Here is a 17,155-nt window from a genome sequence, read left to right on the forward strand (position 1 = left end):
CGCGCGTGTGAGTGCGCGCGTGCTGTGTTCTGTTGTGCGCGTGTGCGAGACGCGTGCGCGCGCCATCCCCTGCTGGTCCTCTTCTCTCCTCCTGCTCACATATTACTGTCCTCCCCTCTTTCTGCCCCTCCCTTGCCGACGCTGTCATTACCGCCGCCGCCGCCGCTGCCGCTGCTGCTGTTGCTGCTGCTGCCACTGCCACTCGAGGAGAAAGGAGGCCGAAGAGTTGCGCGTTGTGTGCATGCGCGCTGCTTTGCTTGTGTCGTGTTCGTGTATTGCGTGCGCGCGCGTACGAGAGCGAACTCGGTCGCCATGTTTAGAGGTGCTGCGTGTCCTTGAAGAGGAGCGAGCTCGAGGAAGGCCGCTGGTGGCGCCGCCAGCGTTCCCGCACGGGCGCATCGCCGTCCCGGTCGGATTAAACGCGCGCTCTCCTCCCTCGTTCGAGCATCCTCCAGTACCCCCGCGGCTGCTTGGCCCACTCTCGCGGTAGAGCGAAGGCGCGCGCGCGCGCGCGCGCAACGCAACGCAACGCAACGCAACGCAACTCTTAAAGGAGAGCTGCAAAATGCCGTTTCGTTAGAGAGAGAAAAATACCGAACGGGTGCGGCTCGTGCGTAGCTCTTGTGCGCGGTGCGTGTGCGAAACGTTTTTTACTTCAACCCCATATACGATAATATTGTCGCGCGTAGTGCGGCATTTGTACGCACACCCACGAACGAAACAGAGACCGACAACAAGGCTGAAACAATAAAAGAATAACGAAACTAGTATATCGTACGGGAGCGGCGTCCATTGTGCCTCTTTTTCTTTTGCTCTCTTGCTCTCTCTCTCTCTCTCTCTCTCTCTCTCTCCTTCTCTCTTTTTTTCGTTTTCGGTTAAGGCGAAAGGGAAGCAACGGGACGCGCGCGCCTCTGCCTTTTCTCAGATCTGGGGATTGGTGAATTAAGTCGCGGATTTTGGTATTCCGGTGTGTGCGCGCACACACGGAAGTCTGCGGATGGCTCGTCATCGCGGAATTTCACTGATTACATTATGGTAAGTCGCCACTTATTGCGCACCCAGAAGCGACATCGTTTTCTCTCTTTTCTTCCTTCTCACTCTTATATGCATGCTTCGTCTCTGTCTCGTTTGGGCGCGAGCTATAGACATGCAACGGTCGCCAACATGGCCGACGGGAAATTTCCTTTGTGTGGCCACAGAGGCCGAGCGGCGAAGAATTGTTGCGAGAGGCGTTTATATCGCTGAGATATTATAGTCTTTTATTCATTGTTATTGTTTGAATTGTAATTTAAGAAAAAGTCAACCTATTGTTCGTACACCAGTGCACCTTCATTAAGTGGAGACACCGATCGTATGAATTTCCTAACCGATAATTTTACATTCATTGAATACGCGATCCTCTTTCTTCGTTAGCTTTTGTCATTCTCCCCTTTCCTTTTCTCAAAAATTATTTTTTATTTTTTATTTGTCTCTTCATTCACGCAACTGGCGCTGTCGCATACTTTTCCTTCTTCTTTTAACATCTTGTGTATTGTACTTCTTTCTCTCTCGATCTCACTCTCACTCTCATTCTCTATCGTTCGATACACGTCTGCTCTCGTCACTCTTCTTTTTCTTTTCTTATTCTTTACAATGCGCCAAGTCAAGATGGTGTATTTTTTTTGTTTTTAATAAATAATGAGTGTCTATTAGTTTATGAAATTTAATTAAATCTACTTATTCTTTTGAAAGTAACAGATCCTGCATGTAGTCAATTGAACGCACCTGGAATTTAAAGTGTAAAACTGCTAAATGTCGTAGATTGGAGCGTTTGGCATAATTTTATTAACTTTTATTCACTTGTAGTAATAACCGAATAGCATTTAATTTTTTTTTACTGTATAATATCGTTGTATACAATTGTGAAATAAAAAAGATTCGTACATTATCCGCTTTTTCCAGTTACATTTTTTTGTTTGTTTTTTGTTTTTATTAATTTTCTTAGTCTGTTTTTTGTTTTACTTAACCGTGCTAATTTCATTATATTAAAATATTTTTTATTTTCTGTAAATTTGTAATTATAAGCTAATTACAATGAGCTTATATATTTTATATAAATAATTTCTAATTACGTGATTGCAATTACTTTTAATTCTTGCGTCAATAAAATATATTTTTTTTGTCAATAAAAAATAATCATAACCAAACATCGGATGCACCCTAAACTTGTACCTAAAAAATTTTTTTACTAACTTAATTTTATGATGCAGTTTAAATAATTCGTGTTAAATTTTGTATTATCTTGTAATATAAATGAGTTAAATAAAGGAGTATTATTTAAAAAATTATCCATCTTATATTGTAATTATTTTATATTAAATAGTATGTTTATAACCTTATATTTTGTAACTAAACCATTTGTTTGAATTTTGGGCTTATGTCAATAACTCTGTGCTGGAAAATTATTTTACAGTTATGAATATGTTGGAAAATTTGAAAATAATTGATTCTTATAATTTTTACATTCTTTATATAATTTTTTCAATGCAAAGGTATATGCTGAAATATAAAATAATAAAAATGAATTTTTAATTACTTTTATTATTTTAAGTATATCATTTTTCATACAATTCTTGTTATTTAAGCTTGAAAAGACATTTCATTTCCAGGTCATATGAAAATATTTTGCTTAAAAAATTTTTTTTTCATTTATAATTTAATTTGTTTTTTAAGCGATATTCATATTTATAAATTCACAAAATCAAATGAAGTCGATAAAAAAAAATTAATTAATTAAGTTAACAATATCAATTTTTCATTTTCAGTATCATGTGTAATGAGTGATAAACAAGGTGCGCCTACTTTGCCGCCCCTTACTGGGGGTGGAGGAAATAATGGGGGAAGCAATGGAGGTGCACCACAGCAAACTGTCAGTTTGCAACAGGTTTTTGCCAATGTTCTTACATCAGCTAATGTACAACAGTTTGTCCTTGCATCCCAGGTTCCTGGCCTCGCACAGGTACATGGTTGTATTAAATATGTTAATGCTTATGTTATACTTTTTTTTAAAAGTTCAGTTCTACTCTAAATATAACAATCTTTGTAAGAGATTCAGCAAGTAATATTATAAATTGATAATTATTTAATATGATTGCCTGTCGATTATAATTTAGGTTTTTTTAGAGATATATTAATGTTGTTTGTTATTAGACATGGCTTTTGTATTTATAAATATGCGAATTATAAACCTGGGTAGATAATTAATTCAGTATATTATTTATATATCCAATTGGAATGAATTGAGATTGTAAATATGTTAAATAATTATTTTTTAACATTTTTAAGTGCTATATTGAAATAATTATTGAATCATCGCTGCGAGTAAAATTATAGTTTTAATATTTTTAAATAAAAACATTTAGAGGTAATGAGCCATAATATATCTCAAAAATTATATTTTTTTTTTATATATAAAAGTTAAAACATTTTTTTATTTAAAGTTGAATTTTTTTTTTAATATGACATTTTTATGATATGGTTTACTGTCCAACTGGCTCTTTAGTTTTATAATATGTAACAGAATTATTGTAAAAGAAATGTGATTTCATAAATTAGACAGTTATAGATACATTAATTAATTTGAAAGTTAATAATAATATAATTCAATAGATATTAAATTTTTCAAAATTTAATTTAAGAAAGTAATTATGTTATGTGTATATAATTCTAGCTGTTGAAAATCTAAGAATTTATTCATGGTAGCAAATAATTGTCTTTTATTTACCCGTTTCATAACTAATATTTCCTTTATTTTGTGATGTCATCTATACCGAAATTGAAAGATTAAATGAATGTACCATTCACGACGATCTTTTTGATAAGAACCGAGGCATTTGTCTGAAAATAATTTGGGGGAAAATATAATACTCGTGTATCATAAAATATTGATAAATCAAAGTGTATTTATCTGTGTCAGCAGGTTTTACCTAGCGGTAGTGCGGCAAATCAGTCCATTGGCGTTACACGTATTGTTAATCTTTCGAACACGACACCGCGCGTTAGTGTGGTTAACGTCACTGGAGCTAGCGGCACTGTTACCGGAACGACGCTCACATCACCCAGCCGTCAGAATCCGAAGCTCGTGTTGACGACATCACCCAAGCTGGTACGCACCTCCATAGCCAACATGTTTGTGACGCCTACGTCCCAAGTGTCTGTACAGTCGCCACCCGCAAAAAAAAAGTCGCGACTAACTGAGAACACGGAAAAAGCCACCTTAGTCGAGTTGGACTCGATGGGCTACCGACGTCGTATAATGGAGCACAAGCTCAAGCGTATGCGTTCAATACGAGAAAAATTGAATGATAACGCTTCAGAACTCTTTTTTCTTCACAATGGTGGCAATCTCATGGATTATCATACATGGAAGAAAAGGCCATCGACAGCCCAGTATCTCCATTTTATGAAGCAGCAAAGTCTGGAAGCAGACGAGGATGAGAAAGAACTTCTTCAGAGTTTGGAAATGATTGCTCCGGCTACAGCGACGATTGCAGTGGCAACGGTAGCAGCAAATATGACGTCTATGTCAACGACTACAACTACTACTGTTACGACAACCAACAGCCCGACACCCATAACCTCGGCAACATCTCAAAGTACAGAGGTCATAGTTACAGGCGTAGGTGGTACACCCGTTGCAGTCTCTACGACATTGCCCCCAGCTGTTGCGCAACTTAGTCAACAAGGTAAAATTATTTACTAATATATATTTATAAGTATATATGTGCGTTAATGTACATTTGTAGATATATGTTTATTTTTGGAAAAAAGGTGTTTTGCTTGAATTCCAGAAGTTGTGTTAATTAAAATATGACAAAAATCTCAGCTTTATGGTTTAGCAAATACTTATAATTTTTTTAATTAGATAATTCAATATATAGTTTTGGTCATTTTACTTTTTATTTAATAGAAGTTGATAAAATTTTTGAAGCTGTGTGCTATATCAATATCTTACCATGTATACTTTAAAACATTAATTGAAAACCTTTTATTGGTATGAATCCTATTATAAACTCAAGATAAAGAGAATTCTTTCAGGATATTATATTGATTGAATATAGCTATTTTTAATTGAATTTATTTAATTTCGTTCAATCAAATATCAAATCCATTTAATATATTATTATGTTATTAACTTTAAGTTTATATTAAGTTTTGGAAAAAAGGTCATGAAAATTATACTTAAGTAATATTTGTACTTAAATCCTTTTATTTTGTGATATTCATGAAGTAATAATAATTAATTCAAACAATAAATAAAGTATATATTTAGATTGTGACTTAAATTTTCATCAATAGAATAAATATAAAATAAATATAACAAATTTATTACTTTTCCTGTCTCCATATTGTAAATCACATGATTAACAAATATGGATATTAATTTTTTAGATGAATTGTTATTTTTATAACTTTTAATGAGTAAACAATACTTGTTTGCATAATATGCAATATAAAATTTGTTAAGGGAGATTAAGATTAAATTATTTTACTATTGTAAAAAAGAATAACTACTTATGAAAAATATCCAGAGATATATTAATAAATCTAAAAAATTACCAAAAAAAATATAGAATTTATTTTTTAATAAAATAATTAGCAACAAATACCTAAGTATACAGGTTTAATGATTTTTCAATAATATTGTATCATTGTAACGAAAAACTTGATATAACGGAAAATAGCTTATAATAAATACAATGATAATAATGTAGCGGTGTCAACACAATGTGTCGGTTTTTATCTTTTCATAATTGACAATTCTTGTCAATGGTATAAGTATAAATTTTCGACTTTTGAATCTACTGAACCAATGATTTGCGCAATAGGACAAGTACCTGGTCGGCCTCAAGGAGGCCGACATGGCATGGTCTTTACCTTCCGAGCAGCAATTCAGGCTTCACCAGTCGCCATTCACCCTTCACCCACTACTATAGCACCCGCTCTCTTTATAGGTGATTATTATAGGACTGTTGTCGATGTTTGTTTCTTATTAATTCATAAATTTATAAATATTTTTTATCGATCCAGCCACTTGATAATCAACTGAAACACTTATTTTTGCACGAAATATTAGTATTTGCTTCTATTAGCTTATTTCATTAATAATACCTACTTATACATTTTGATAGAAATTATATTTGGAACTAGTTGAGAAATAAACTAATAAACTAGTAAATTAATTAAAATTTTTTTATTCGATAATTATAATGAGTCTAGAAGATGAAAAAAATTCAGTTTCATTAATTTGATAAATATTTTTTCCTTACAAATGCTTCATATATAGAAATACATTTTTTATGCACATATGTTTGTTCAAACATGCATTCACATAAATAATGGAACGTATATTATTGGCATGTTTAGAATTTTTAAAAGTATAAGCATCGCTTCATAAATTCTACATAAGTTTTAAACATATATTATAGTAATGATAAAATTATGCATGTTATTTATGTTATTGTTTGAATGTGAGGAGTTTATTGTTTATTTTAATGAAAAATTTATTTTATTTTATTGATTTTAAACATTAATTAAAGTATCATTATACATTAAAACTATTTCTAGAGCTTTATGGATTTAAATTATACTCATTATACACAACTGAATAAATATTGTAAAGAAATTAAACAATTACAGATATGATAATACATATATTTTATTCTTATACTTTATTGACATATAATTCTCTTTTTGAAAATTTGACACATGCTGTACATATTTATAGATAAAACCCATATTATATATTTTACCAATTCCAGAAGTTGCGAGAAAGTACATATGTCATGAGAAAACAAAACTAAGCATATGTGAGTTAAGTTATTTATATTTAGAGCAAAAGTATTATATATCAGAGCTGAGTAAAATAATTGTAATAAAATTAAAAATAATCATATAATAATCATTTAATTTATATATATTATAAAAGTTTAAGTTGTGTAAGCTTTCTATGTAGTATTTCAGTCGTGTAATTGTTTTTCATATGATAGTTAAAACAGTTATATGCATTAGTAAAAATGTATGAAAATACATTTTGTTACAGGTGGAACACCAATTGTAATAGATTCCTCAAAACCTAATTCAACACCATTGGAAAATCCTGTAACAGATAAAATGACAGCAACTATTCCAATTGAAAAACCTGTTACACCTCCAATTACATCAGCTCAACCTGTAGTTAAACTTGTAAAATTACCTACTTCTTCAATATCTCCGTGTGATACTGTTAGTAATCAAGAACAAATTGTAGAAAAAGCGAAACAGGTATGGTTAAACAATCTTATTTAATATTATTTTTATTTGTAATCTTTTGCAAAAATAATTTTAAATTTTCATTTATAATTATTATTTATAATACTTGAATGAAATTTAACAATATAACATTTATAAAAATGACAGATTTATATTTTTATGTATACTAGGAAGCTTATGTAATGCAAAGGATTGCAGAATTACAACGAGAAGGTTTATGGTCAGAACGAAGATTACCTAAAGTTCAAGAACCTCCAAGGCCAAAAGCTCACTGGGATTACTTATTAGAAGAAATGGTTTGGCTTTCTACAGATTTTGCACAAGAAAGAAAATGGAAAAAATCAGCAGCAAAAAAATGTGCACGGATGGTTCAAAAGTACTTCCAAGAGAAAGCTATACAAGCTCAAAAAGCGGAAAAATTAGAAGAGCTTCGATTAAAGAAAATTGCTGGTTTTATTGCAAAAGAAATAAAAACATTTTGGGCCAATGTTGAAAAGGTTTTTAAAATTATTAATTAAAAAAATCTTATTTCAAAATATTTTTATATTTACCCCATATAATAAGCCGGCAATTTAAACTTGTATATGCTTTAATTGTGTGCTCAACGTGGGAACAATAATTTGAATAAATATATAAATATATATATATATATAACTGATTCAATCAAGTGTTTTAGTTAGATATTATTTATGTACATTACATAAAAAGTACCTAATAGTTTCCTAATTCTAAATATAGTTACATTACTTATAGAAAATTTTAAATTTTAGCTGGTAGAGTATAAACAACAAACTCGATTAGAAGAAAAGCGAAAGAAAGCATTAGATCAACATTTAAATTTTATTGTTGATCAAACAGAAAAATATTCATCTTGGTTAACAGAAGGATTGAATAAAGGGGAAGGTAATCATAGTACACCAGCTTCAATACACAGTTCTCGAATATCTTCACCTACTAGCGCTGAAAAACATTCGGATGGTATGTATATATATATAACTTTTTTTTTATTTTCTCAGTAATTTATATTTATAAAGATAATTATAAATATAATATAAATATATTATTTAGATGATTTCAAGCCAAATCAGTGCTCTGATGATGATGAAGAAACAATAGCTAAAGCAGAAGAGGAAATGAAATCAAATCATAAAGAAGAAGTGGAATTATTAAAAAAAGAATCAGAGCTTCCATTAGAAGATCTACTGAAAGAATTACCACCAAATTATCTGGAAGAAAGAGATAAAAGTTTGTCCCCTTTGCCTAGGGAAATTGTAGAAGAGGTTTGTTTAATTGACAGTAATTTTTAAATGTAAATTTAAAGAATTTAAATGTAATTCCTTATATTTTTATAGGAAAGTGATAATGTTGAAGGTAAAGATGCTGAATTCACTGTAGCATCAGATGAATCTTCAGATGATGAGGAAGATACAATTCAAGAACAAGAGAAGTTAGAAAAGAATGTAGATCATAAACAGGAACTCGATGATCTAAAGGTAAATTTGATCTTTCTAGATTTACAAATCAAGTAATTATTAAATTAAATTATTAAAAATGTCTATTAAATTTCGTTTTAAGGCTGAAAACGAAATGTCGATAGATGAACTCATGGCAAAATATAGAAATACACCAGAAACTCCTATGGATATTGATAGTGATGATGGTATGAATATATTTTATTTAATGAATGAATGTTTAAAATTAATTTTATTCTAATTATTTTAACAATCTACGTTCATAGATTCTGATAAAGATGAAGATGATGAACAGGAATCAGACTCTGAAAATGAAACTGAAAGTGAAGATGAAACACAGGATGATTCTCAAACACAAAGTGATGAAGAGACTACAGTTGGATTGAAATCTTTACTTGAGGATTTATCTGATGAAAATAAGGTAAATAATTATTTGATTATTTTATTTAAAATAAATACTGTATTGCACTTGCTTAATATATATTTTTTTAGAGCATGAAAGAAGTAACAGAAAAACAAAATGAAATGGATTCTGTCGCAGCTCTAGCAGAAAGTATACAACCAAAAGGGAATACGTTACTTACTACAAGTGTAAGTTAAAATAAATTTAATATTTGTGAACGAAATTGTCATTATTACTATTAATATTTTCAAAACCTTCTTATCCAAAGAGATTGTGATATATTCATGACAAGCTACTATTTCAGGAAGGTAGAATAAAAGCATGTACGATTGTGTAAAAATTTCTTTTCAAGTTTTTTTTATATATTTGTAATTGCTACATTATAACTCAATAAAATGACAATTTTATTTAATGGATTTTTAAAATCGGAAATTTTATTAAATGATTAATATTACTGTAGGTTGTTACAAAAATTCCATTTTTACTGAAACATTGTTTACGTGAATATCAACACATTGGATTAGATTGGCTAGTCACAATGTACGAGAGAAAATTAAACGGTATTCTTGCGGATGAAATGGGTTTGGGTAAAACCATTCAAACGATTGCGCTTCTGGCACATTTAGCGTGTGAAAAAGGAAACTGGGGTCCTCATTTAATTATAGTACCAACGTCTGTGATGCTTAACTGGGAAATGGAGTGTAAAAAGTGGTGTCCTGGTTTTAAAATTTTAACTTATTATGGTACACAAAAGGAAAGAAAGCAAAAAAGAACAGGATGGACTAAACCTAATGCATTTCATATATGTGTTACGTCGTATAAACTCGTTATTCAAGATCATCAAAGCTTTAGGAGGAAAAAATGGAAATATCTTATTTTAGATGAGGCACAAAATATTAAAAATTTTAAATCTCAAAGATGGCAACTATTATTAAATTTTCAAACACAAAGGCGATTATTATTGACAGGAACCCCACTACAAAATAATTTAATGGAATTATGGTCTCTTATGCACTTCCTTATGCCAAATGTATTTCAATCTCATCGAGAATTTAAAGAATGGTTTAGTAATCCTGTAACTGGAATGATTGAAGGAAATAACGAATACAACGAAAATATCATTCGACGTCTTCATAAGGTTAGTATTTTATATATAATTATACATTATTTTAAATAATTTTTTTACAATTAAAAGATTATATTAAACAAAAAATGCTTATTTAATTTAAATTCAAATTAATTAAACTTACAATTGCAATTTAACTTTATATATTAATAAATATTAATTTACAGGTTTTGCGTCCATTCCTTTTAAGAAGACTAAAATGCGAAGTTGAAAAACAGCTACCAAAGAAATATGAACATGTTATCATGTGTAGATTATCAAAACGTCAAAGGTATCTTTATGATGATTTTATGTCAAGGGCAAAGTAAGTAATATTATCGAGAATAAAAAACTAATTACTTTAATAAAAATAAAGAATTAATATATATTATATGTATATTTTAGGACAAAGGAGACTTTAGCTAGTGGCAACTTGTTAAGTGTTATTAATGTTCTCATGCAATTGCGTAAAGTTTGTAATCATCCAAATTTATTTGAAGTGAGACCGACAGTTTCACCATTTCAAATGGAAGGAATTGATTATCATACCGCTTCTTTAGCATGGAGTGCTTTAGATTATGATCCTTTTAAGGTAAGCAAATTCTTTTTACACAAAAGTTACATAAGTGTTTAAATTTTTTATAATCAAAACTATTAACATATTTTCATCAATAAATCTGAATCAATTCTATTAATAGTGCTTAATACACATAAAATCATATTTATAAAAATTAAGAATACATTAAATTGATTATATATATCCATGTTATAATATTTGCTGTTTTCAAATATTCATTATGGAATAACAGTATACATTACATGGAGAGAATAAATTCAAGCTTTGTAAGGCTGAGTGATACTATTTGCTTAACCTAAGGGCGCTTTGAATACAATTTGATTTCAAAATTATTCTACTTATTATAAAGCTATAAATAAGATTTAAAAAGCGTTATAGATCTAGAATAATGTATAATTTATTTAAAAGTAATTTTTTTCGACTATAAAATTATGTTAAGAAAATTATGTATTTTTCAGCACATCGATTTATCTTGTTTGAATCTTCTTTTGGTTGATTTGGAATGTCTTCTTACTGCGTTTGTAGCTCACAGAATTAGACGGTTAAAAACACAGCGAAAACTAATTGAGGAAATTGATAGTCAATTAGAACTTCCTCGATGTCCATCAGGCAAAATAAAAATTAACGTTAGGTTATCTAATCAGGTATCCAAAGCAACTACAGCAACACAACAAAGTCCACAGCAAATTAAAATCAAAAGCTTTCCTGGTATTCTGCCAACGCCAAGAGTAGGAACTTCACCATTGGTTAAAAATATGAATAGTCAAGCTCCAACAGGGCAAGGTACATTTAATTTATTTTAATAATTACATTATAATATAATTTAAAATTAAATTCAATTTTACTTCAGGTGTTACTTTGAAAGTTGCTGGAGGACAACAGTTACAAGGATTTTCTGTTCAATTAGTACCGCATCAAGGAGGTGTTAAAGGTAACACGTGTTTTTTGTTTAATCCTTGACTTAAGAGAGCGCCATCGATCAGTGGTTGTACAATTACAATCATTTTTGCAGTGGTGCGAAAAAAATTATTCTTGAGCCAGCTTGTTCGTTTTTATTTCTTAAACGTTCATTCTAGAATCGAGCTAACAATTTAAAAAAATATTTTTAATAGATCTTTTTATAAATTGGATTTTTTGAAATACTATACAACAAATAATATAATAAATAATGTGAGTTCATATTTATTTATTTTTACAGCTATTCCAGTTGGAACAGTTGCTCAGAATATTCAAAGTACAGCGACAGTTTCTCCAACCACAACAGGTATAAATGCTCAAAGAATAATTGTTGGTAATTCAAATATTAAAGATGGACCTCAAAGATTAACAACACATACTTATACAGTAAAGCATGGCGATTCCGTCCAAAAATATCAAGTTCCTAGTTTTGCTCAGTTAGTACAGACATCAACCGGCAGACATATCATTTTGACTAATCCCAATCAACAAACAACTAATGCACGTAAGATAAATTTTTATTTATAAATGAATTGATAAAACTTTAGAATGGAACTCCAGTTTATTAATAATTTATTTTATTTTTTAGTTTCTTTCCCGGTAATGACTTCTAGTGGTCAAAGACTAACAGTTCTTTCTAAACAAATTATGGGTTTGTCAACACCCGTATCCGTAAACAAAGTAATAAGTGGAGTTGTTACTTCAACAACAGGGGGAATAAGTGGTAGACCAGTTATGCGAGTACCTCCTCTTAATGTGAGTACATCACAATCTGCTGGACAAGTACAATCGCAAACGCAAATTCGCTGTGTTGCAAGAAATACTCAAAAAGATAATGAAAAGAATCAAGAAAAAGAAACACCAAAATCTGAATTTTATCTGGTAAATAATTTTATAAGATTTTCGTTAATTTTGATATTTCATAGGTATTTTATTTATTTTTATATTTGATACATAGATTGTTTTATTTTTAAACTCTAAAACATATTACAGTAATATATACTACAATAGTATATATTATAGTATAATATATAGTTGTGAATTTGGTTGAAAATCAAGAAACAATAAAAACTTGAAAGCTTAATTTAAACGCATATATGTAATTATAAATAATTTAAATATAAATCTATAACTACATTAAGCTGATAAATATTAGTTAATAATGATAATATAATGTTATATATATATATTTTTTTTTTTAAATTATTAATGAAATAATACATATTTAAGCCACAATTAGAAGAGACTAGACGACAGAAACGACAGGCCAAACTTATTTCCTTAGCCGACATAAATGAGCGACGATGTGCAGCATGTCCTTTATACGGTGAGGACCTGTTTCTGGCACTGAGAATAGGTAAACCAGCAACAGCATGTCAGTGGCATAGTGGTTGGGTTCATTGTGCTTCTAAAAATGAGCCTATGCGTACGAAAAGACAATTTTTCTCACGTACAGAAGCTTTAGCCGAGGCCATTAAAACCACTGAACAAATTGTTGAAGAACTGAAAGAGATTTTTGATAGATTTGTCATTTATGTTCCCGCGGTGCGGGCATCCTTGCCTCGATTTAATATCTCACATCCACCTCCTCATAAATTATGGAAAGATCAACGCTTAAAGATAGAGCTTAAACGAAATTTGTCTTCGAAATTAGCCTTGTTTCATCCCATTATAAGATCGATGTTGACACAATTTCCGGATCCTCGATTAATACAGTACGATTGCGGTAAATTGCAGTCACTCGATACATTATTGAGACAGTTAAAGTCGGAAAATCATAGAGTTCTCATTTTTACGCAAATGACTAGAATGCTCGACGTTCTTGAAGCCTTCCTAAATTATCATGGATATATATATTTGAGACTTGATGGTACTACAAAAGTTGATCAGAGACAGGTTTGTTATATTTTCTAAAAAATTATGTATTTCACACAAATACATATAGATTATTAATGAAATGTTTGATTTAAATAATAGGTCTTGATGGAAAGGTTTAACAATGATAAGAGGATATTTTGTTTCATTTTATCAACCAGATCTGGTGGTATAGGTGTTAATTTAACAGGAGCTGATACGGTTGTATTTTATGATAGTGATTGGAATCCTACCATGGATGCCCAAGCTCAAGATAGATGTCACAGAATAGGACAAACAAGGGATGTACATATTTATAGGTAAGATTCTGTGTAATTAATTTTTGTTTTATTAATGAAATTTATGTTATGTTTTTCTTTATTTAATTTCAAATGAATTTGTGTTAAATAAAAGTTATTTTTATTACTAAAATGTTGAAATTGATGAAATTAATGCAAAATTTATTAAGCTCAGTTTAATTTTTCTATAATTTAAATATTTGTACAAAGTATTGCCTAATCATTGTTGTTTTAATGTAGGTTAATAAGCGAAAGAACAGTAGAAGAAAATATTTTGAAAAAAGCAAATCAGAAAAGACTACTTGGTGATCTTGCTATCGAAGGTGGTAACTTTACAACTGCCTATTTTAAAAGTGTATGTAATGCATTTTGAATAATATATTTTAGATATCCATTTAATTTTTTTGTACAACATTTAAGTTTGTAATTTATTCTTTAGTCTACTATTCAAGATTTGTTTGACGTTGATCAGTCAGAAACTGATGCCAGTGCACGAATGGCTGAAGTATTAGATCAAAATAAGGATAGAGAAAGAAATTTACACAAAGAATTGTCACAATCTGATGATAAAATGGCGATTGGAGCACTGGAGAGTGCACTTGCTGCAGTTGAAGAAGATCTTGATGTACAAGCTGCAAAGACTGCAAAAGCAGAAGCTGTTGCAGATTTGGCTGAATTCGATGAAAATATTCCTGTCGATGATGCGGATAATGATGAAACACAGGTCAGCAAGGCCGAAATGGAAGTTCAAAACATCGTATCGCAAGTAAGTTTCGTTCACTCTTTTTTTTCTCATTTTAACAATAGACATTATCTCACTTTCCATTTTATAAATATTTTGTTTAAAACTTTAGTAATAAGTCTTACAGTATTTTTGTTGATTGATTAAATATTTTAATTAATTCCTTTAATATATATTTCGCTTCCGACCACAAATCTGTAGTTTAATTACAGATTTTGTTTTTGTTTTAAAAGCGAGAAATTAATAATCTCTATAAAAACTCGTGGGTATAAAATGAAAATCGCAAGCCTGCGAAACCTGTCTAGAGAAACAAACTTTATATACAAATTTTTCTAATTTAAATTAAATTATATATACTTAAATATTATACATAAACATCAAATAAATGCAGTTGAAATTTTGATAAAATCTTATGTTATTGTATTTAAATCTAATTAAATTTATTATAATATATGGATGTGTATTTTACTTTTTTCAATTATATTTTAATGTGTAATTTTTTCTATTTATACTTGTTATTCGTATTTAAACTTGCAAGCTTTGCAATATTTAATAAAAGTTTTTATATTAATTTAGAAGCAGTTATATAAGTATAAATATATATTATATTATGAAAATTATTATTAAAGTATAACATTCTTCCTGTTGCTTTATAAAAACTTACATTTACTTGATGTTTTAGTAAAAATTAAGAATCATAATAATAATCTTAAATATACAAATATTATATTTACTAATTTATAATATTTCTAATTTATTCACTTTAACAGCCTGATTTAATTTAATTTGATATATTATTTTGTAGAATTAATGTTAATTTTTAATTTTAAATTATAATTTGTAAAAATAAAAATATTGATTTGATAAAATTTGGTTAATTCTGTAAAAAGTAATATTATTTTTTTGAATATATATACTGCATATATGTAATAAATAACTGTTTGAATGTTTAAATTGTATTGTATTATAATTGATAATTATTTTCATTCTAAAAAGTATCAATTTTGGGACTTATAATTTTGGTCAATTTGAGAACTTTGTAACTGGATGAATTATATACAATATTGGTAGTTAGAATATTTTACATTAATTAATATTTTTTAGATTATTTGAGTATATATACTTACATCAATAGTATTTTAGATTCTTAATGTATTTACATAGAAGAAACAAAGTTTAATAATTCAAATGAATACAGACTTCATAAATAATATATTACATTGAATATTAAATAAATTTGAAATTTTTTATTAATATCAATTTGGTACATAATTATTTGCTCTCTGATCTATTGTTGATTTTAATTCTATAGATTTTTTGATAATTTAACTAAATATTTTATTTTCGATATCAATGCCAACTTAATATTTTCTTTTTGTTTTAATTTTTTTTTGCATTATGATTTTTTTAATTAAACGATATTTACATATCTTTATTATTTATTTTAAACACATTTTTTAACGATTAAAAATTTTAATCTAATTTCAAAGCTTTGTTAGTTCTAAAATATATTTTTGAGTTCATAAATTTTCATTATTACATAAAGAATATGTTTGTATATATGTACGTATATGTTGTGTAACTTAACCTGTTATATATATATATACTAAAAATTAATAAAATCATCATATAAGTACCTAGAAATGTTAAAATTGTGTGTTAAGAGAACTTAGTTATTATTAATTTTTTTTTTTCATTTATAGACGTACATATATATTTATAAGTTATAACAATTGTCATTAAATAAAGCATAAATTATAAAACCAATGGGTATACAAATTTTTATATTATAAAACATTTTAAATGTAGTTTTTTTCGGAATTAAGTTGAATATATCAGATAAAGCAAGGTATAGTTAGAGTTTATTTAAAAAAAAAAATAATTATATTTTTTTCCTATTTAGTTGACTCCGGTTGAGCGTTATGCTATGCGATTTGTTGAGGAGTCAGATGGAACCTTTTCTGCAGCCCAACTCGCCGCAGCGGAGCGTGAATTGGAAGAACAAAAAAAGGAATGGGAGTTGGATCGACTTAGAGCGATGCGTGAGGAAGAGGAACGCCATTTGCGTATGACCGATGACGACGAGAATCCACTCACTTTTACTCGCGAGGATGCTCAGAATCAGGTTAATAACAGCAATAGCAATTCTAGGCGGATAGCGAGTAAGGGTCCAATGAGATCAATGAATAGGCGCGGTCGGGGGCGCGGTCGCCAAGTATCTGTGCGGAATACTAGGCAACGCATTAATCGTAGATTTAGGGAAGAGGAGGAACATATGTCATCCGATAGTGAGTCTGCTACAGCATCATTATCGGACACTGATTCTCCGAATCAAGATAGTAGCTCTGATGAAGAATGTAAATCTGGTCGGGTGGACAGCGAAGGTAATGATGTTGAAGTGGAAGACGAGGAAGAGGGAAAGGAGGAGGAGGAGGAGGAGGAGGAGGAGGAGGAGG

General features: G+C 29.6%; 1 protein-coding gene across 1 annotated transcript in view; it reads left to right on the forward strand.

Annotated features, from left to right (window-relative positions):
- Positions 1-862: 862 nt before the first annotated feature.
- dom (domino helicase) overlaps positions 863-17,155 on the forward strand; it is a 27,029-nt gene continuing 10,736 nt past the window's right edge. The window contains exons 1-23 of the mRNA XM_011496521.1: positions 863-1,035; positions 2,805-2,998; positions 3,959-4,724; positions 7,082-7,302; positions 7,461-7,787; positions 8,061-8,268; positions 8,359-8,570; positions 8,643-8,783; positions 8,866-8,950; positions 9,029-9,183; positions 9,255-9,353; positions 9,626-10,303; positions 10,459-10,595; positions 10,676-10,862; positions 11,306-11,630; positions 11,698-11,778; positions 12,046-12,309; positions 12,394-12,686; positions 13,035-13,700; positions 13,782-13,978; positions 14,198-14,312; positions 14,397-14,723; positions 16,603-16,824. Coding sequence (XP_011494823.1) covers positions 2,816-2,998; positions 3,959-4,724; positions 7,082-7,302; positions 7,461-7,787; positions 8,061-8,268; positions 8,359-8,570; positions 8,643-8,783; positions 8,866-8,950; positions 9,029-9,183; positions 9,255-9,353; positions 9,626-10,303; positions 10,459-10,595; positions 10,676-10,862; positions 11,306-11,630; positions 11,698-11,778; positions 12,046-12,309; positions 12,394-12,686; positions 13,035-13,700; positions 13,782-13,978; positions 14,198-14,312; positions 14,397-14,723; positions 16,603-16,824 — 5,889 coding nt within the window. The 5' untranslated portion in view covers positions 863-1,035; positions 2,805-2,815. The remainder of the gene's footprint in view (positions 1,036-2,804; positions 2,999-3,958; positions 4,725-7,081; positions 7,303-7,460; positions 7,788-8,060; positions 8,269-8,358; positions 8,571-8,642; positions 8,784-8,865; positions 8,951-9,028; positions 9,184-9,254; positions 9,354-9,625; positions 10,304-10,458; positions 10,596-10,675; positions 10,863-11,305; positions 11,631-11,697; positions 11,779-12,045; positions 12,310-12,393; positions 12,687-13,034; positions 13,701-13,781; positions 13,979-14,197; positions 14,313-14,396; positions 14,724-16,602; positions 16,825-17,155) is intronic.

This window comes from Ceratosolen solmsi, unplaced genomic scaffold (assembly GCF_000503995.2).
Source record: "Ceratosolen solmsi marchali unplaced genomic scaffold, CerSol_1.0 scaffold29, whole genome shotgun sequence".
NCBI classification, from domain to species: Eukaryota; Metazoa; Arthropoda; class Insecta; order Hymenoptera; family Agaonidae; genus Ceratosolen; species Ceratosolen solmsi.